Source organism: Macaca mulatta, chromosome 4, assembly GCF_049350105.2.
Source record: "Macaca mulatta isolate MMU2019108-1 chromosome 4, T2T-MMU8v2.0, whole genome shotgun sequence".
NCBI classification, from domain to species: domain Eukaryota; kingdom Metazoa; phylum Chordata; class Mammalia; order Primates; family Cercopithecidae; genus Macaca; species Macaca mulatta.
In genome coordinates this window covers 100,191,827-100,214,000 of record NC_133409.1, presented here as the reverse complement: position 1 = coordinate 100,214,000, position 22,174 = coordinate 100,191,827, and the positions used below count along the sequence as shown (strand labels likewise).

The window sequence follows — 22,174 nt, the reverse complement described above, 5'->3', positions numbered from 1 at the left end:
TTTATCTAATATACTACTTAAATATCAAAATGAAAAGTCATCTCTTTTCTTCACTAGACAGCTTTATAAAAGACTATCAAAAACTAGGTCCAGATTATTTTCCTAATCTGTTTCCGATTTTTTTAACACAGAAATCTCCAGAAAAGAACATTTGTTCTTTTAATTAGACCTAAGGACTGTTTTTGCTTTCACTAATTAAATCAGAGCGGCAGATAAAAAATCTTCATATAACTGTTGTAAGAAAACAGCAGTATAGATCAAACATGGCTATTTTTTTTATTATGCAAACACTTAAATTCTTTTTAATGGCACTTTGCTGGTCTTAGATATCAATGGCTTTATTTCAAATAAAATAGAAGTTATAAGTACTGCATAAAAATTTCCAGTGTCCTGAAGGTTGATAACAGGCTGATAATTTGTTAGACCCTGCTGGCAGACCAAAATATTTTCTAATAAAAGCAACCTGTCATTTAAAAGTTATTATAAAAGACATTTTACAGTTCAAAAAAATTTTTATCATGTTGACAATATATAAACTCTGTTTATGGGCCAGGTGCGGTGGCTCACGCCTGTAATCGCAACACTCTGGGGGGCCGAGGTGAGCAGATCACTGGAGGTCAGGAGTTCAAGACCAGCCTGGCCAATATGGTGAAACCCCACCTCTACAAAAAATACAAAAATCAGCCAGGTGTGGTGGTGCGCGCCTGTAATCCCAGCTACTCAGGAGGCTGAGGCAGGAGAACTGCTTGAACCTGGGAGGTAGAGGCTTCAGGGAGCCAAGATCACACCACCACACTCCAGCCTGGGCGACAAAGCAAGACTGTCTCAAAAAAACAACTCTGCTATGGCAATACTTATTATTCCTGTAATTTGAAGAAAATCAATCATTATTCACACAATTCCACTAAGAACATCAACTAACACCTAGAGAAAGAACACACAAAGAAATACAATCTTCCAAAACATGGAAAGAACAATGATTTTGCAGAATGAATTCAAATCCTAGCTGTATTCTCTACTAACTTGTATAACATTTGGCGAGTTATTTCCAAAATCCCCGAATGCCTGTTTTTCTAATCTGAAAAATGGGGTTACCTACATTTTATAAAGTTGTAGTGAGGATTTGATGAGTCAATAATTGTATTTAGAACAATGCCTAACACACAGAAATATGCTATTATCTTCATTATTAAAAGCTGCACCTCATTCCAAATAAATCCAACTTACCTGTTACTTTGCTAAATTCTTCAAGAATCTGTTCCTTGGTTTTACTCTTAGGAATAGAGCCCACAAAAAGCCTATTGTTGGCAACCGAGATGCAGACACCAATGTGTTTTCCAGAACGAATTTCATGATTATTATACTGAAAAGATAAAAAGTGCATCATGTTTTAAATTACTTATAATATACAACTAGAAGAGTTTATTGTAAAAGATACACAAGAGCAAATCATCCTTTAAAAACTAGTTTACCTTAATTCCCATACAAAGGAATTATGAGAAACAGATTATATTAACAAGACCCATTGGACAAGTTTATGAACCAATTTAATGCAAATAAAAGGTTATTAAATCCTTTACTTGATTAATTAGAAATAAGATCTGCAGCAGCTTATTTAAATTCAAAAAGTGCCAGTTCCTCAAAAACTTAACTTTTACTTAAATTCATCCCGTCAACCAGTTACTCTCACACAAGGAAAACTGATCCCAAGATCAGCAAGATCTCTGCCTTTCTGTTAACCAGCACCTAAATCTATTTTTCCATCTTCCCTTCCTCTTATCAAAAGTTGCAATAAGAAATTTTGGGCTTCAAATATTTAAGTCTAAAAAGACAGCTTTATTTCTGAATCCAACTGTACTTTTTCCCCATTTCACTTTCATTATGCATATAACAAAGTTATGAAGGAGAAAGAAAAGTAGATTGGTCACAGCAAAAGGATATAGAAACAACTTTAAAATGACAGTAAAAAGTGAATTTAATTTTCAAGTAACCATATCCCAGATTACCATAAAGCAGAGGCAAAAAGCAATGTGTTAAAATGACAAATCAACCAATTAGTATTATTTACAAACCCAAGTTCAAAAGTATCTAAGTAATCTAGAAAAGTGGATTATACGGGTTAAAATTACCACCTCAAAATTTATGTTACTAATAATGGTGGCAGCAGCGGCAAAAATTATTGATGAATCCTACCACACCTAACCTCAAAATCTATTCTACATGTGGAGCTACACAAACTAAAGAACCAACATCAATTTCCATACAACTTTATAGAACCACCTTATAGCAAAAGAAACCATTCTTCTATTATGCCCATTCTTGCTAGGTACAGCAGGTATAACAGAAGAAAACATGTAATTCAGAAAGTTGAGTCCTCCCTGTCCCTTTCTCCATCTTGTCAAAATTTAATAAGGTTCAAACACCATACCTCTAGTTCAGAAAAATGTATTGTTTTCTACCCCACTATTCTGTACAGGCTATTCAAGTGCGTGGCCATCCTGATCCCAGGTTTATCTCCATTTCTCTACATTTATGCCAGAGGCACAAGGTTAAAAAAATTAGAAAGATGACTCCTGTTACTTCTCCTTTCTCTCTCAAATACCTTTTTATATTAACTTTTAAACACGCGGGGTTTTTTTGTGTGTGTGTTTCCCGAGACAGAGTCTTGCTCTGCCGCCCAGCCTGGAGTGCAGTGGCACTATCCTGGCTCACTGCAACCTCTGCCTTCTGGGTTCAAGCAATTCTCCTCCCTCTGCCTCCCGAGTATAGCTGGGATTACAGGCACTTGCCACCACACCCAGCTATTTTTTGTATTTTTAGTAGAGACAAGGTTTTACCATGTTGGCCAGGCTGGTCTCTGAACTCCTGATCTTGTGATCCACCCGCATCGGCCTCCCAAAGTGCTGGGATTACAGGTGTGACCCACCACGCCAGGCCACATGCAGTTTTTATACTCCTATGGCTCTGAAGATATTGCCTTCCTTCCCTGAAACTTTTACCACACAAACTCCTCTGGATACTTGTAAATTGAGTTCAACCACCCAATACTTCAATCCATAAATCCTAAAAGGGTCAACAAAATACTCCTCCATGTTAACACAGACCAACAGTTCTCAACAGAAGTGATTTTGCCCCCCAGAAGTCATCTGACATTCTTGATTGTCACAACTTGGAAAGATGCGGGGACTTGCTGCTAGTATCTAGTGGGTAGACAGAAGGATGCTGATAAACATCTTACAACTCAGAAGACAGGCTGTCACAAATAATTATCTAGTCTAAAAGATCAGCAGTGCTGAGGTTGAAAACTCCTGCCACATACTTGTTTTCTCACATAGCATTCATGTCTTTCTCTTCCATCAGACTAATAATCTTTAACGCTGAAATATGTTACCTGAATGTAGCAGAGCTATGGTTGAATCCATCATTGCACAGAATTACGGACAAGTAGATTATAATGCCTTATTTTACAAATAAAATTAAACTAAGAACACAATAAATTACTTTAAAATATGTGCATTCCCTAGATTCTTATAATTTAACATCAAGCAGCCAGCCTTAGCAACAAATCAGTGGTTTTCAAATTGGTCATCCAATCACTAATTCTAGTAATTCACAAAAACAATTAAAATATCAGGAAAAGGTGGAAAGAAATACCAAGTGTGTAAAGGCGAAAACAGGAGTAATTCTGGGGATGACGGATTTTGGTATAATGAGGGAGGAACTGGTATTTTCCAAACGCTCTAAAAACAGGAGCTATTAACTATAAGAAAATACCTAATACTAAAAAACTTCCAACAAAAACTTGAATTCTTAGTTCTACCAAGAAAATACACCATTAAGAGGAACCAAAATCCTTGTAAGAAATCTAGGAGGCAAAGGCAAAACAAAAGACAATGGAAACATTCCATCAAGGCAACCATCAAAGAAATATAGAGAAGACAGCTAATCTGTAACATAGGCAACACTTCCATTAACCATCAACATTAACAATGTTGCTTCAAATTATTAATGACCGTTTCCATTATTATCTACAGAAAGACCATTTTTTTCTTTCCTACCCATCATCACTAACCCTGATGCTAATCAAGTTAGCCAAGGCATGGTAGGTAGAAAGTACAAAGGATGGATATGGTCTCTGAACAACATAAATAACACAAAGATTTAGCAGGATTTATAAAATAAACTGCTGATTCCTCCCTACCCCCATTTTTTCAATTAAAAAAACTTGGGCGGGGCACGGTGGCTCATGCCTGTACTCCTAGCACTTTTGGGAGGCCGAGGCAGGCAAATTGCCCAAGCTCAGTAGTTCAAGATCAGCCTGGGCAACACAGTGAAACCCCGTCTCTACTAAAATACAGAAGAAATTAGCCGGGAGTGGTGGCAGGCACCTGTAATCCCAGCTACTCGGGAGGCTGAGGCAGGAGAATCGCTTGAACCTGGGCGGCAGGAGATCGTGCCACTGCACTCCAGCCTGGGCGACAGAGCAAGACTCCGTCTCTACAAAAAAAAAAAAAAAAAAAAAAAAAAAAAAAAAAACTTGGAACAATTATACTATTATAGGTAACACAGAGAGTAAATTGGCTCTCCAATGAAAGTAAGTCATTAAACGAATAAAGTAAGGAGACTCTATGGGTATATTGTCCAACTATAACAGAAGTAGGACCTAGAAATTAACATTTCCTAAAGCAACGCCCCATCTATGGATTCCGCATGCTTTTTTTGTACATATACTTGAATTGCTTAACCTTTCTTACGCTAATGACACTCTATCACCCTAAAAACAAAAACAAAAAAAACCACTTATCCCAGCAAGATGGGTAACAGTGAGTTAGATGGTGAAGGGGGCAATACAAAAAACAAATGTGAATAAGAGATTCTAATTTAATACTAGTAAACCCTAATTCAAGAGGTAAATGTATCAGGTCACTACAGTGGTATAAAAACATGAGCACAGAAAAAAAAAAAAAGTCTCATCTTTCCTACTCTAGAAAGGTTGGCCCTGGATCTTAAGTTAATTGTGAAAATCTAGCTTTCAAGCTCAATACCACAGTGAGATGAAGCAAACAGAAAATGAAGATTAATTATGATCATGAATCAATGTGAGGCTTCAGTTTTTAAGAACACCAAAACAGTAGTACAGTCTGGAACATCCCTGTCATCAAGCCTCAAAATTTTAAATCACTTTTAAGTCCTTCCTTCGTAATCACCAAATTCTCAGAAATTCAGCAATGTCAAATTTGGAATCTGATCCAGAAGAGGCTGCTTAGTCCTAACTCTTCTCAGCAAAGTCACTACCTCCAAAGCCATCCACATTAAAGTTTTTTTTTTTTTTTTGAGACTGAGTCTCGCTCTGACACCCAGGATGGAGTGCACTGACGCGATTTCAGCTCACTGCGGCCTCCACCTCCCCGGTTCAAGTGATTCTCCTGCCTCAGCCTCCCTAATAGCTGGGACCACAGGCGTGCGCCACCACACCCTGCTAATTTTTGTATTTTCAGTAGAGACAGGGTTTCACAACATTGGCCAGGCTGGTCTCGAACTCCTGACCTCGGGTGATCTGCCCGCCTCAGCCTCCCAAAATGCTGGGAGCTGGGATCACAGGCATGATCCACCGTACCCGGCCTAAAGATTTCTTAATTATAAAGCCTTCTTCACAATGAGCCAAAATCTACTTCCTTAAATAAACCTATTTATTTCCCCCAAATGACAGCATTTCATATACCTGGCACACATGCACATGACTCAGCTGTTCCCTATGCTTGGCTAATCACTGCTTCCCTGATACCTCCAAGAAATACTGACAAGTGTCACTATAGAGTGACACTCTAACACAATATTGTCAGTGCAGACTGAAACAGGACTCTAGAATAAACTGGAGCTTATTACTAATTTTCCACTTCTAGACACCATACCACTCTTACATATTGTCTGTTACCCTAGCTTATTTGGCAACCACACATTACTGACATCACAGCTTACTTGTTAAACTAGTGTAAATACTTGACTTTAGTCAATTCCATCTTGATAGATACTAAGTTTCTTTTTCAGGCTATCAAGATTTTTTCAGATCCTGACCATCATCCAAGGCATTAATTACTGCATGCAGATTCAAGTTACCAAACATACCATAAGCAGTCCAACTACACTTTCAATTGTTGATAAAAACTAGAATACAACCTAGAGCATACCACTATAGCCTTTCTCTTTCCAAAATCTCCCACCTTTCTCCTTTCTCTTGCTGCCACCCTCCTCCTGGCCTTTGTTCTCTTTATTCAAATAATCTTTATTATTCAGCCATTTACATCATGCCACCCACACCAGGGCTCAAAAAGGGGGTGAGGGGTGCTATGCAGCTTAGTATGAACTAACTGCTGGCACTGACTTTATTACAAGTTTTATTTCCACAAAACACTGCCTCAACTAGATCCACCTTTTCTCTTCACTGTGCTGCTCAAACCTCTTTATTGCAAAGCCTTCTCCAACAACCTAACCCAGTCTCCCTTCATCCTTCCTTTACCCTTTGCACCATTTGCTTCCACTGTTAACAGCAGTCTTTCGTGTTCTATAAACTCTCTTAAGAACCTATCTGCAGAAAAAGTTTTCATGCTAAACACACTATTTGCTAAATTATTATTAAAATATCTCTGAACCTATCTTGTCAACTACATTCATCAAAATGGCTGTACATGAGGCCGAGTCAAATGGATCACTGGAGGTTGGGAGTTTGAGATCAGCCTGGTCAACATACTAAAAATACAAAAAAAAGGGCCGGGCGCGGTGGCTCAAGCCTGTAATCCCAGCACTTTGGGAGGCCGAGGCGGGCGGATCACGAGGTCAGGAGATCGAGACCATCCTGGCTAACACGGTGAAACCCCGTCTCTACTAAAAATACAAAAAGAAATTAGCCGGGCGTGGTGGCGGGTGCCTGTAGTCCCAGCTACTCCGGAGGCTGAGGCAGGAGAATGGCGTGAACCCGGGAGGCGGAGCTTGCAGTGAGCCGAGATCACGCCACTGCACTCCAGTCTGGGCGACAGAGCGAGACTCCGTCTCAAAAAAAAAAAAAAAAAAATACAAAAAAAATAAGGCCAGGTGTAGTGGCTCATGCCTGTAATCCCAGTATTTTGGGAGGCCGAGGTGGGCGGATCACAAGGTTAGGAGTTGGAGACCAGCCTGGCCAGTATGGTGAAACCCCAGCTCTATTAAAAATACAAAAATCAGCTGGGCGTGGTGGCACTCACCTGCACTCCAGCCTGGGCAACAGGGCGAGATTCCGTATCAAAACAAAACAAAATTAGCCAGGCATGGTGGCGGCTCCTGTAGTCCCAGCTACTCAGGAGGCAGAGGCAGGAGAATCTCCTGAACCCAGGAGGCAGAGGTTGCAGTGAGCTGAAACAGCGCCACTGCGCTCCAGCCTTGGTGACAGAGTGAGGATTTGTCTCAAAAAAAAAAAAAAAAAAAAAAAAGGGTTGTACACACATCATGACTGTATACACAACCAATCTGGTGACTAAAACCATCAGAGCTATCAAAATAATAACTTGTGGGCTGGGCACAGTGGCTCACGCCTGTAATCCCAGCACTTTGGGAGTCTGAGACGGGAGGATCACAAGGTCAGGAGATCAAGACCATACTGGCTAACACGGTGAAACCCCGTCTCTACTAAAAATACAAAAAAATTAGCCAGGCGCCTGTAGTCCCAGCTACTCAGGAGACTGAAGCAGGAGAATGGCGTAAACCTGAGAGGCGGAGCTTGCAGTGAGCTGAGATTGTGCCACTGCCGCACTCCAGCCTAGGCGACAGAGCGAGACTCCGTCTCAAAAAAAATAAAATAAAATAACTTGTTATGTGCAAACAGATCTCATCTATTCCAATGTTTGTACACAGACATTTAGTATCTCATCAGGATATTTCCATTATTTAAGATTGTCATTGAATTGCAGCATCACTACCCTTGGGCTCCAATTCCAGCAACATACCACACAAATACACAAACACACCTGCCTGCCCTTCTCCATGGTCTTTAAATCAACATGTCTATTTCCAAACATCCCCTAGGTGAGTAAGGGAAGAAAGCATCACCACCTATTAATTCACCCTAATCATAGGGCAGCTAGTAGCACAGAATTGTAAATGGAGGCTATTAAAGCAGCAAATGGTCCATGAGTTAGTTACACAGGAATATCAGAGAGCAGTGGTCAGCTAGTCAGGTTATTTATCGAGCACCTACTATATATTGGGGCACAGTTCTAAATGTTAGGGAGAGAGAAAAAATATATATATTCTAATGGGAAAAGACATGTAAATAATTTACAAAGTCAAAAAATAATTACAAGCTCATCCAAGCAAAATCTAATTTACCATTCTTAGAATACTGTCATGGGGGCAACTGGTGGTAAGGTGCTCAATGTCACCTTACCTGAAAAGAAAGCATCAGTCATAAACGGGCTGCTTTCAACCGCTACGAAAAGCAGAACAGCAGAAGGCAGCCTTAAAACGATAATGGCCATGGCTTGGCTGGGCACGGTGGCTCACGCCTGTAATCCCAGTAATTTGGGAGGCTGAGGTGGGCAAATCTGTTGAGCTCAGGAGTTCGAGACCAGTGTGGCCAACATGGCAAAACCCCATCTCTACTAAAAATACAAAAATTAGCCAGGCATGGTGGTGCACACCTGTAATCCCAGCAACTCGGTGGCTGAGGCAGAACTGCTTGAACCCAGGAGGCAGAGGTTGCAGTGAGCTGTGATCGCACCACTGCCCTCCAGCCTGGGTGACAGAGTGTGACTCTGTCTCACAAAAAAAAAAAAAAAAAACCGGCCAGGCGCAGTGGCTCACGCCTGTAATCCCAGCACTTTGGGAGGCCGAGATGGGCGGATCACGAGGTCAGGAGATCAAGACCATCCTGGCTAACAGGGTGAAACCCTGCCTCTACTAAAAATACAAAAAAAAAAAAAAAAAAATAGCCGGGCGTAGTGGCGGGCGCCTGTAGTCCCAGCTACTTGGGAGGCTGAGGCAGGAGAATGGCGTGAACCCGGGAGGCAGAGCCTGCAGTGAACCAAGATCGTGCCACTGCACTCCAGCCTGGGCGACTGAGCAAGACTCCGTCTCAAAAAAAAAAGAAGGAAAAAAAAAACAAAAAAACAGCAACAACAACAAAAAACACCATGGCTTATTTGAAAGACAAAAAAGACTAAGAAGCATGGCTAAAAGGGTAATTAAAAGGAAGAGCGGGGAAAAGAAGAAGGAACTTATCTGAATGGGGTCTTGTCTATAAGTCATTTTTCAGCATAGGAATGCTGTAATCTAATCGATGTTGCCAAATATAAAGGGCAACAGAAGGCAGTGAGACTAGCTAGGTTTCTTCAGTAGTCTGAGTGGTACAAATGGTACCTTAGACTAGGATAGTAGCAGTGAAGATGATAAAAAGTGTCAGATGCCAAAATATTTTGGCAACAGATGGAACCTACTTAACTCTTTAACACTACCTAAACCACTGCATAATTTAAAGTTATCAGGCTACCTGGTGACGTAAATTGTAGAGTTGCCTTAAATTGTTATGTCTAACAATAGGGACCTCAGTTAAAGAAACCCGGCATGAAACTAGGGCTGGGATGTTTAGCTGAATCGTCTCAGGCAAGTCTATTTCCACAACCTGCCAGAAAGGGTTGTTGAGGCAGAATTTAAAGGTAATAACATAGCATCTAGCAAAGCTCCTGACCCTTAACAAGCACTCGAGTAGTAGCTATTAATCACCTTTTCACAAGTTTAGATCTTACTTCCCTAGCTAGATTATCATTTGCAAATGGATTTTTTTCATTCCTCAAAATAAAGGTAGATGTTGGCTAGAATCAGGGTCATTTAAGAAACTTGCAGTTGCTTTTAATTAACTTCATGCTTCTTCAATTGTTAACATCAATTAACCCATTTTTGTAAGTCCACATACAAATATAAAGTCTACAATACTATTTAACCTAGAGAAACTAATCATTGCTGTATCAGTATTAAAAAAACAATGCCAAATACCTAAAACTATCTCAACCTAAGATATTCCTCCAGAAAGAGGTGCTTCAATCTTGTCTGATCTATAAATAATGCAAAGGAGGCACGAGGCACTTTCCCAGCATTTAGTTATATATAACTAGAATGGCACTTCAATTAAAAATTCACTTTGGACAGAATTGTAACAAGTAGAATCTCTCAAAAGGTAACACAGTAGAGATAGTTTCCAAAGTATGCGCCCTTGAAGAATATACTTAGGAAAGGGGTATTCACATCCACAAATGAATACAAAGTGTATCCAAAACAACTTGGGATTTATATTTTCTCTACAATGTTTCAATTACTTCACTTTCTCTAAAATCTAGTTCTTTGTTGTGCTAAAGCAAATCCACCAGATCCTACCCACAGTAAAGCATCCTTTTAAAAAAAGCAGACAATGGCCAGACACAGTGGCTCACCCCTATAATCCCAGCAATTTGGGAAGCCAAGGCAGGAAGACTGCTTGAGGCCAAGAGTTCAAGATTAGCTTGGACAACATAGTGAGACAACACCTCTACAAGTTTAAAAATTAACCTAGCATGGTGGTGCCCTCGTAGTCCCAGCTGCTTAGGAAGCTGAGGCAGGAAGATCACATAAGCCCAGGAGTTCAAGGTTAGTAAGCTTTGATCATGACACTGCACCCCAGCAAGGGCAACAGAGTGACACACAGCCTCCAAAAATAATAATAATAATTAAAACAATTTACTTAAGGCTGGGCGCAGTGGCTCACGCCTGTAATCCTAGCACTTTGGGAGGCTGAGGCGGGTGGATCACGAGGTCAGGAGATCGAGACTATCCTGGATTACAGGGTGAAACCCCGTCTCTACTAAAACAAAATACAAAAAAAATTAGCTGGGCATGGTGGTGGGTGCCTGTACTCCCAGCTACTCAGGAGGCTGAGGCAGGAGAATGGTGTGAACCTGGGAGGCGGAGCTTGTAGTGAGCCAAGATCGTGCCATTGCACTCCAGCCTGGGCAACAGAGACTCCCTCTCAAATAAATAAATAAACAAACAAATAAATAAATTAAATTAAATTAAATAAACCATTTACTTAAAAGTAGGCTGGGTGTGGTGGCTCACACCTGTACTCCCAGCACTTTGGGAGGCCGAGTCTGAGGTCAGGAGTTTGAGACCAGCCTGGCCAACATGGTGAAACCCCATCTCTACTAAAGATACAAAAATTAGCTAGGCATGGTGGCACGCACCTGTAATCCCAGCTACTCAGGGGGCTGAGGCAGGAGTATCACTTGAACCCAGGAGGCAGAGGTTGCAGAGAATCAAGATCACACCACTGCACTCCAGCCTGGGCAACAGAGGGAGACTCCGTTTCAAAAAAATGTACTGAAAAGTCAAAAAAAGCAAATGATGATATGACCAATATATCCTAGTGGCTGTATATCAATAGCTACCATTGGAAATATTTTTTTCCCCCTTTTTGGTTTTTTCAGACAGGGTCTCTGTTGCCCAGGCTGGAGTGCGGTGGCATGATCACAGGTCATTGCAGCCTTGACCTCCTGGGACCACAGGTGCACGCCACCATGCCTGGCTAATCTGTTACCTTTTTGGTACAGATGGGGGTCTATGTTTCCCAGGTTGGTTTCAATCAATCCTTCCACCTCAGCCTCCCAAAGTGCTGGGACTACAGATGTGAGCAACCACACCCTGCCAGAAGTATCTTTTAAAAGGCAACAAAATGCAAAGTCTCCTATTAATCAGGTAGTACCAAAAAATTATGACCCCAGAAAAGGACTCGGATCAGGACAGAGAAACACAGAAAGAAACGTAGAAAGTTTTAGGACAAGAGTTAATTCCTAGGTCAGTCGAAAAGAACGCCTGATTATCTACAGAAGTTTCTCCATTATATTTAAAAACTATATTAATAAGACTATATTCTAAGCAGCCTACAGCAATGCAATTTTGGAATTTATTTATTAAACAAGGCAACTGTACAAATGGAAACATTTCCAAGTGTCTACTGGCACTCAAAATCACTGTGTTACTAATGGGTTATAAACGATCTTCCTCTAATGATGTATCTTTACTCTAAGGTTTCTGGAAAACATCTATAAATAAGTTACAGTGGTCACCTACCATAACTGGTATATTTTGATGGCAACAATTAAGTAACCTACAATGTCAGTTTAATGATTCTTTTTCAAAATGTTAAAAAATGGATCTGATACCACTAGCTAAATTCTGCAGTGGTCCCTCAGTACATATAGGGGACTGGTTCCAGGAACCCATACCAAAATCCATGAATCCTCAACTCTCTTAAATAGCATAGTGTTTGCATATAACCCATGAACATTCTCTCACACACTGGTGTATTGCTATTTTTTTATTGGGTTTTTTTGGAGTATCTTCAACCCTCAGCTAGCTGAAACTGTTAAGGCAGGACCCATGGTACAGAGGGCCCACTGTATTAACTTTCTGTAGTTCAGATACCTCATTGCTTACTAGATCATTCTGTATTTTCACTTACTGCTACTTTATTGCTACTTGGCAAAAATATTCTATTCTTTTATACGAGATTAAAGGATTTTGGGCCAGGCAAGGTGGCTCATGCCAGTAATCCTTGTACTTTGGGAAGCTGAAGTAGGAGGATGGCTTGAGGCCACGAGTTCAAGACCAACCTGCCAGCCACAGTGGCTCATGTCTGTCCTCCCAGCACTTTGGGAGGTCAAGACGGGCAGATCACTTGAGGTCAGGAGTTTGAGACCGGCCTGGCCAACATAACCCTGTCTTTACTAGATATACAAAAATTAGCCTGGCGTGGTGGTACGCGCCTGTTTTCCCAGCTACTCGATGGCTGCAGCTGCAGCAGGAGAATCGCTTGAGCCCAGGAGGCAGATGTTGCAGTGAGGCAAGATCGTGCCCACCACACTCCAGCCTGGGTGACAGAGACTTTGTCTCAAAAAACAAATAATAAAAACTAAAAGATTTCTAAGGTACCTCTTTCTAGAGCTCGAAATGCCCCTCAAATTCAACTGCTGAAACTAAAATTTTGACAACTCAAAGGTTACCAGTAAATCTGAATTCCCTCTAAAATAGAAAGCACTCTTTTAAGGGAAAAATCTGACATGATTTGAAAAGAAATACCTAAATTCCCAAATTCTCTTTGTAAAGACTTATATTCTTTCAAGTAGCATACTTTTTTACTGTTAGACTTCCATCATACTCAATTATGCAAACCAGTTGGAGGTATTCACGCAATATAGAAAAGGAAGACTTGGCCGGATGCAGTGGCACACGTCTGCAATTCCAGCACTTTGCGGGACTGAGGCAGGCAGATCATCTGAGGTCAGGAGTTCATGACCAGCCTGGCCAACATGTTGAAGCCTTGTCTCTACCAAAAATACAAAATTTAGCCAGGTGTGGTGGTGCATGCCTGTAACCCCAGCTACCGGAGAGGCTGAGGTACGAGAATTGCTTGAACCTGGGAGGCGGAGATTGCAGTGAGCCAAGATCACACCACTGCACTCCTGCCTAGGTGACAGAATGAGATTCTATCTCCCAAAAAAAAAGAAAAGAAGACTTACGAGTTTTATTTTTCTCTTTAAGGCTTGCTTAAAAGTGACAGACGTCACGGTAAGGGAAGGGGGAAAACTCAGGAGGGAGGGGAAAAAAAATCAGTCTGAAGATTTTTTAAGTTTGTCTGGAATTACCCACAGGATATACAAGCCAGATAAAGCAAATTTAACAAACGTGGCACAGTGAGCTATCCTGTACAAAAGTTCTCCCCAGGTGTATTGCTTGATACATTCTATGGGTTTAAATTAGGCCCCAACTCTTCAACTATAAAATGCAGAATCACTTCAGTCACAGAACTTAATAAAGCTAGTTTAAAGGAGTTATATAAACTGTAATTTAAAATATTAAAATCTCTTTCTGGCCGGGTGTGGTGGCTCGTGCCTATAATCCCAGCACTTTGGGAGGCCGAGGCAAGTGGATCACCTGAGGTCAGGAGTTCTAGACCAGCCTGGCCAACATGGCGAAACCCCATCTGTACTAAAAATACAAAAATTAGCTGGACATAGCGCCAGGTGCCTATAATCCCAGCTACTCGGGAGGCTGAGGCATGAAAATCACTTGAACCTAAGGGGTGGAGGCTGCAGTGAGCCGAAATCACACCACTTCAGTCTGGGCAAAAAGAGAGAAACTCGGTCAGAAGAGAAGAGAAGAGAAGAGAAGATTTCCTTTTTTAAAAAGCTGGAAAAATTACCAGGTCCTTACCTAACATCTGGTATTTTTAAATCAAATATTGCCACTCACCATAAAATCTTTTGTTTCATCAACTAGAAATGTATCACAATGTCTTTTGTGAATTATTTTAGAAAAAGGGATGGCTCAGGTACGGCCAGGAAGTATGAGAGCCCTTACCACAGTTACTTTTCTTAAATCTTTTCACATCCCTATAAATTTAAACAGACAAAAAACATCACTAAGCCAGATGTTTCTAAGAACCAACTGCTAGGAATTCTACCATGCTGCCTTTTAGATGTGGAATCCTATCAACTATACATGCAAAGAGTATCACTACAATGCTTGCACAGTGATATGGAAAAAAAAGAAAAAAAACACCTGCCTAAATCAGTACTTCAAAAAATGTTTGGTAACTCTTAGGCACAATAAGAAAAAAACTTGATATTAAAGACAGTGAGCATGAAAACTGAAGGGAAAAAAAGGACAACTTACCAGTTTAACAGCCTCCTGAGCTGCTTCTTTTGTACAGAAAGTGACAAACGCATAACCTCTATTGAGACCAGTGAGTGGATCCATCATTAGACGAAGATCCCATATAGGTCCAGCTTTCTCAAATAAAGGAACAAGTTCATCCTCAAATAGATCTCTTGGGATCTTTCCCACAAATATCTGCAAATTAAATATTAAGTAAAAACCATGGAGAATTGCTTTAGGAAACCAGACACCTGTGCTTTCACTACAAAAGGTACAAGTTTTTAGTTGCTTTACCTCAGTGCCAACAGAAGGCTGCTGACCTGAATAAACGGAATCTGGAGGTGGTCCCCCATACTTCCTCTGTCCAGTGGTCACATCAAGTGTGTAGCCTGTTCTTTCCAAGAGTGCCTTGAAAAGTTCAAACGTCATTAATACATTTAATTCACTAGACCACACCCATACGTTTAGCAGTTAACATCCACCTTGCTCAAATCTTTCCAATTATCTTGGCATGTTCCCTCATAAACAAGTTTGTGATATCTGTTTCAAAATTTCCCCTTAATGTGTACTTGTTATACTTCTAAATTATTACCAAAATTCCAGGGTCTTGTTCAAATTACTTTCTAGTCTCTACTTAATTGAATAGTGTGCTTAATGGACAACAAAAAGATCAATCCATTAGCAACTTTCAAGACAGAATGTATTACTCTGTTAACACCACCTTAAAAAATGATTGTACCTAATTTGGTTGAGTATCTTTCAAGTCTGGATCTTTTACCCAATAAATTCCGTATAACCCCACTCTGGTTATACGCCATTCTGGGCATTGTGCCAACCTCAGAAGAAATTACACTTCCCAAACCAAGTCTACAAACTTGGGAGCTACAGCGAAAAAAATCTCCTATTATTATTTGACATTTATGTGCCATATTTCATGGGATAGCATGGGTCATTCAGAAAAAGTAACAGCCAAAATGACTTTTAAAACTTTATGAGACTGCAACATTACATAACCTCTACATTTTAATTCCCAAAAAGTACTGTTAAAATTTACACAACTCATATTTACTCAAAGCATTAAGAATTTATTCCTATTCTAGGCAAAGTATAGAAAGAAGTATAGGCTGGGTGTGGTGGCTCACACCTGTAATTCCAACACTTTGGGAGGCCGAGGCGGGTGGATCACAAGGTCAGGAGTTCAAAACCAGGCTGGCCAAGATGGTGAAACCCCGTCTCCACTAAAAATACAAATAATTAGCCCGGCGTGGTGGCACGCACCTGTAATCCCAGCTACTCCAGAGGCTGAGGCAGAGAACTGCTTAAACCTGGAGGGGCAGAGGTTGCAGTGAGTCAAGACAGCGTCACTGCACTCCAGCCTGGGTGACAGAGCGAGACTCCATCACAAAAAACAGAAAACAAAAAACAAACAAAAAAAGAAGCATAGTCCTCCATTATCTGAAGGAAAAAAGTCAAATTATTCCCCTTCTCCAGTGTCTCAACCACGAAGCACAAAAGTGGTTTCCCAAACAAAACCAATTCCATTAGCTAATACATTCTGAAATAAAAACAGACTAACCCTAGCCATCTGACAAAATGTATCAAAATGCTATTATTTAGAGTCACCTCAGTCTCTGAAAATTACTAGACAGACTTTTAAAACTTCTAACTCAAAGGACACTAAATGTTTATGAAAAATAATGTAATTCATAAAAACATTCATAAACTTGCTCACATCTATGACTATAACATAAACTAAATCAGTAATAGCTCATCTTTCCATTTTCTCACATGTAATCCCTGTGCTATAAAGGAGTTTTTTAACCTTAATCGTTATGACCCAAATAACACTTTTTGTCAATCCATAAAAACAGAAAGGAAAAACTTATTCCCTCTGTCAGACTTCCTCTAAAAATGTCTCTATGCCATCTTACCACAACTTAGGTCTCATTAAAAATTTAAGCGGACGGGTGTGGTGGCTCACACCTGTAATCTCAGGACTCTGTGAGGCTGAGGAGGGTGGGTCATGAGGTCAAGAGATCGAGACCCTCCTGGCCAACATGCTGAAACCTCATCTCTGCTAAAAATACAAAAATTAGCTGGGTCTGGTGGTGTCAGCCTGTATTCCCAGCTACTCAGGAGGCTGAGGCAGGAGAATTGATTGAACCCGCAAGGTGGAGGTTGCAGTGAGCCAAGATCATACCACTGCACTCCAGCCTGGGCGACAGAGTGAGACTGTCTCCCCACCAAAAAAAAAAAAAAAAAAATTAAGCCATCCCTTTCCAAAATAAACTGAAAGTCACAAACTGAAAGTTTAAAAATTTTAGTAAGTTCTATCTAGCTCACAAATGCAGACTTAATTACAACTGAATTACAATCGAGACAACTATACACCACTTTTATGGAAAAACTAGATTTACAGATAAAACTCAATTCACTCACAGCTAGATCTGTGAAAGCCTCAAATTCATGGCTATCTTTAAACAGCTAAATCCATATACCAACCTTTTCCATATTCTAGGCTTTCCCTGTGTCCACACCAATACAACAATGCTCAAGGCCTATACCCTTAACTGATTTTCTTAAACCATATGCTTGGCTCAACAGCACTGGCACACTACAAAGCACACCAGATTAAAAAGTAATATGATCACCACATTGTCTATAAATAAGAAAACTCACCAATATAAAGATCAAAACTGAGCTGAATTTGAAGCCATTCAGTATAATCTTAAACCAAAAAAAAGAGGCTTCCCTTCCTAGCCTCAGTTTCTCATTTACATATACACACTAAACAATCTTACTGTTAAAGCTGCTTTGAGAAACAATCTAATAACCCATACTGACGGAAGTGGAGGGCAGCAGGGTTAACATTCTAAATTCACTGGGGTTTGAGACTCCTAAGAAAAACAGTTGCCAAGTGTACATTCTCCACCAGTATTCAACTATCAGTAAGCTGGCTTTCCAGCTTTTCAAAAAATAATCTAGAGGTATGATGAGTGTATTTCTTTTAATCTTTTATCGGAACTACCAATAGAAAATTTAAACATCAGTAGCTGGATAACATGATAAACTTCACAGCAAATTGCTTTAGAAACAAATAGTTAAAAGAAATGGAAAAAAAAACAAGAATTAGGAGAGATTGATGAATTATCTCAACATCTAACATACATCCATTTCATACCCAAGGAATATTTACCAAAATTAGAAAAGTTAAAAGAACTTTAAAACTAAAGGGAGTATAGAAAGACATACCTTAATTTTTGCCTCATCTGGTCCTTTACTAGAGTCTGCTACTTTGGTCCCTTGTTTTTCTCTCTGCCTATAAGTCTTCATGACTCCACATAAAAAGGCACTTTTGTTCTGCAAAAAAATGTTCCATTAATATTTAACAATAACCATATCTGAGTCTAATAAAATTTAGCAGACAGTATCAAAACTACTCAAATTTTTTAATTCTTTTCACACTGACATTAACATTACCTGAACATGAGAGAGATCACTGTCTTTAAACTGTTGAAGAACTGCCAATGCACCGTCTTCATTGAATTCTTTTAAAGCTTCAATAGCTCTTTCATCTAAATCACTATGTGCAACTAGCCCTGGAAAAAATAAAGGTTATCAGCTTTTAATATTTTTAGAAAAGATTTTTTTGAGAAGACTATGTTGGCAATACAGGTACATGTGGGCCTTTACAATTCTTCTACTCCCCTTATTCATATCTGAAAAAAAAAAAAACACACTTCAGCCACTCAGAACTGCATCCTGAACTAAATAGGCCCTGCCAACCACACTTGTAATAATGAGCTAATTTCTTTTACATCTTTTATCTCCAAAGTCTGATAGCTCTGAGCACTACAGTATGTCTACAGTATACAGGCTTACAAGACCTAGAATCAACCAACAAAGTACCAAGCATGACAACTCAACCTCTACTCATTTCAAATACCACCAGAAAAAGTTAACAGCCGCACCAAAAAGACAAGAAAACGAGTCTACAGTTACCAAGTTATTTAAGAAGAATCCTACTATAAAAATACTCAAAAAAGTCACATGGCCTGTTCCCAACATTAGCAGCTGTTGCTACTATCATATACTTACTTATCCATCAGGCCAGCATGCAAGCCAGCCTTTAGCTCCTAACCTTCTCTTCTTCCCTCCCTCTATACATCTTAACCTCTACTTTAAACTTAAATTAACCAGCTATCACAACAAGCAAAACTCCAGTTCCCACACTTATTGGAAACCACAAAAAGTTGCTATTTTAGCTCAAAGCCAGAAATCCAATAGAAAAATTTCATAATGTAATTTTGCAAGTGTTAGTTCTTACCTGCAACGTAAATTTCATCTAGTTTTTCAGCAACTTTCTGTGGTAAACCAGCATCAAGCAATGTCTGAAAATTTTCTGAATGGATAACTGCAGAAGTAGTATCCATGGGCTCTTCAGTACCATTTCCATTAACATGTTCTGTAGCCATGTTTCCAGAGATCTGTTCAAACGCAATAAGCAAAATTAAACTAGGATCTTCAAAAAGAATAGAAGACAATATGAGAGCCCCATCTTTACTTTCTCTACCATTGACTACACCAGCTAGCCTGTGCCTCCCTTTAAAAAAAGCCTTACAGTCACTATCGCCAGACAAGCCAGATTTGGAGCACAGGGCACAGAAGGACCGATTCACTATATTCTTCCTTAGCACCTCCCCTGACTCACCTGCTAACACTCCCTAGGAAAAACCATATTACAAATACAGCCCAATCAGCACGGGTACGAGCCAGCTTGTCACATGCAGCTGTGCCCGTTCGGAAAATGAGGTGTGTGTGGAGAAAGCAAAACTGGGCTCGTCTCTCTCAAAGATAAACCCCCAAAGTGCGCGCTTTTCCCGCCTGCCGCTTATAGATCGGTAACAACAGCCAGCGAAGAACAAAGCGCTCATACAAGCCACCTTCCCACCACCCAATTTCTCCACCCTTCAACCCCGCACCCCAAAGCCCGCCCCTGACTCCGCACCGAGAGCGGCAGTCTCACCACTGCGGCCGCCAGGAGCCCATTAGAAACACGTGCTCTGCGCCTTCCAATGTCCTACAACTTCCTTCAACGGAAACCCAACGAATCCCAAACCAAGACGACCATCACTGGTTCCCAACATCAACCCGAAGCCGCAGTCGGAGCCCCCAGAAAGCTGCAGCAGCACAATCTCGCCCCTAAACACCGAGGCAGTGGCGGCGCCAGGCCACAGGCTCTCCCCGCCCCCCAGCGCTGCCGTCTCCGCCGTGACACATGGCTCTCCGCCCCGGGCGCTCCCCGGGCGCCGGCGACCCCCGGCCGCCCGCCCGCCCGGCCGAGACGTGACCCGTGGCGCGCGGTGCAGGTCCCCACCCCTTACTCCTCCGTGCAGTGACTGCGGCGCCGGCCCGGCAACCCAGCAGCGTGAGGGCGTTCCGTGAACAGCCCAACGCCCGCGGAACTGTGAGCACCGCCCAAGCTCGCCGCACGGCTGCGGGACGAGACCCACTCCTCTCCGCCCACTCCCGCGCCGCGGCGACCGCCACGACAGCACCAACTCTGAAGCCGCTCGCGGTCCGTGCGGGCCACGGGACCGTGGAGGCGCCTCCTCCCAGAGCGCCGCAGACAAAGCCCGAACCGCAGCAGCACATGGAGAGGAGGAAGTGGCGGCGCGGGCTGCGGCCTACTCCCAGGCAGCCCCAGTCAACGTGCTCTTCTCCCCCTTGGAATCCATTTTCCAGAAAAGCCGGTTTCTCCCCGCGCCACCCTCCCCCAGCTCACTCCACAATGTCATGGAGCTCCCCTCCCAGACCGGGGTTCTGGCGGTCGTTACCTCCCCGTTGGGCTGAGGCGGAGAAATCCTGTCCGATGGTATCGGGTTGCGGGAAACGCGTGCTCGCTGCTCCCTGTGTCCGGCGCGAGTGGAGCTGTTGTAAAATGGCGGCCGAAGCTCACGCCGCTGGCAGCAAACCCGATCCAGTTCCACTCGCCTCCGAGCGCGCTCCCGGTGCGCGCGCGCGCCCCCGCGTGACCCCCCCTTCCTTTCCCTTCCCTTCCCTCCCCTCTCTCGCGCGTCCGCTTCACTCACTCACTCCCTCAGCCCCTGCCCTCCTCCAGCTCCTCCTTCTCCCACTACCACCACCACCACCACTAGCCTCTGTCCGCCTTCTCTCAGCCTGTCTTATTCCCGCCCCCCCTTCCTTTCCCCCACCGCTCCCACTCCCCTCTGCGGTCGCTCAGGCACGAGTGGCCGCCTTTCCCCTTCTGGCTTGCACGCTCCCTCACTCCCTCCCTTGCTTGCTCGCACTCTCGGCCCCGTCCCCCAGTCCCTGCCGAGTCGGCTCCTCTCTTTCTCTCTCCCGCGCTGACGTGACGACGTAGCCTACGCCTCGGGACGCGCGCCCGCGGGCTCCGCCCCCCACGCCGCACCGCCTTCCCCGCTCCTCACCGCTTAGGTGGGGGGTGGGGGAGGCACAAGACCCCGCCCTTCCGCTCCGGCGGCGGCGGCGGCGGAGGGGCCGAGACTGAATGAAAGGCCCGCCCCTTCCCCTCCCGACACTCCCCCTCCCGCTCCCCTCCAGGCGGGGTGGGCCGGCTCAGCGTGTCCCACTCGTTCTCCTTTGTCAGGAGACTGGCATCTCCCCACCCCGCCCCGCCCCACCCCCACCGCGACACCACGCGCACGCCACCCCCACCGAGCTCCCGCCCGCCCCATCCCTGCCCAGTCCGGGGCTGGCGTTGCAGAGTGCTGTGGGCGCTGAGTGCGACTGCCGCTTCCCGGAGGGCACCCACCGGTCTGTGCGCGCCGGGCCCCCGCCCCCGGCTCCGCGACCGCGTAGCCGTTCCAGGCGGTGTCCACGCCACTGCCACCGCCCCGCACTCTCCTCCTCGGGAAGCTGCAGGCGCACGTGTCCCCCGGGGCGGGGCGAGGCAGACAATGGGGCCGCGGGGGAGGGGAGCGGCGCGGAGACCCGCGGACCTTTGGTCTGCCGGACCGGCGGTACTTGAGTGCGAGAGTCGCCCCCCGAGACTCGGTCTCTCCAGCTGGACAATGGGGCCTCCTCGCAGCCGCGCGGCTCGGCTTTCACGGGAACCTTGGGCGAAGGGAGGGGCGCCCCAGGCTTGGACGAGGAAACCCCGGCTGCTTTTGAAGGGGGAATAGGGCTGGCTCCAGTGGAGCGAGGAGCGGCTCCCGCCTTGGGATGACACGAAGGCCAGATTTGGAAGCGAAACCGCCCGGTGGTGAAGGGTTGTGCAATACTCCGTTTCAGTCCCTGGCCTTTTAAGCAGTTAAGGGCTTCCTCCTGGCACAGTTTGAGCAACTTGAAACAGCACAACGCTGCGTGGTTAGAACAACTTTGAGAAAAATGTCTCTTTTAAAAAAAAAAAAAAAAAAAAAAACCTTGGCAACTAAGTCTTAGGTGAAGTGACATTTCCTTTGTAATCGTTTACTAGGTA

The 22,174-nt window shown here is 43.1% G+C and overlaps 1 protein-coding gene across 11 annotated transcripts in view; it reads right to left on the bottom strand.

The window, feature by feature from the left end:
* SYNCRIP (synaptotagmin binding cytoplasmic RNA interacting protein) overlaps positions 1-21,926 on the bottom strand; it is a 36,564-nt gene extending 14,638 nt beyond the window's left edge. For 4 of the 11 annotated variants that reach the window (XM_077998403.1, XM_077998401.1, XM_077998402.1 and 1 more), the window contains exons 1-7: positions 21,509-21,926; positions 19,040-19,199; positions 18,193-18,311; positions 17,965-18,072; positions 15,007-15,120; positions 14,731-14,907; positions 1,228-1,363 (exon numbers count right to left, since the gene is read on the bottom strand). In XM_077998403.1, the coding sequence (XP_077854529.1) occupies positions 1,228-1,363; positions 14,731-14,907; positions 15,007-15,120; positions 17,965-18,072; positions 18,193-18,311; positions 19,040-19,187 (802 nt within the window). In that variant the 5' untranslated portion in view covers positions 19,188-19,199; positions 21,509-21,926. 11 annotated transcript variants of the gene reach the window in all.
* Between the last annotated feature and the right edge of the window lie 248 nt (positions 21,927-22,174).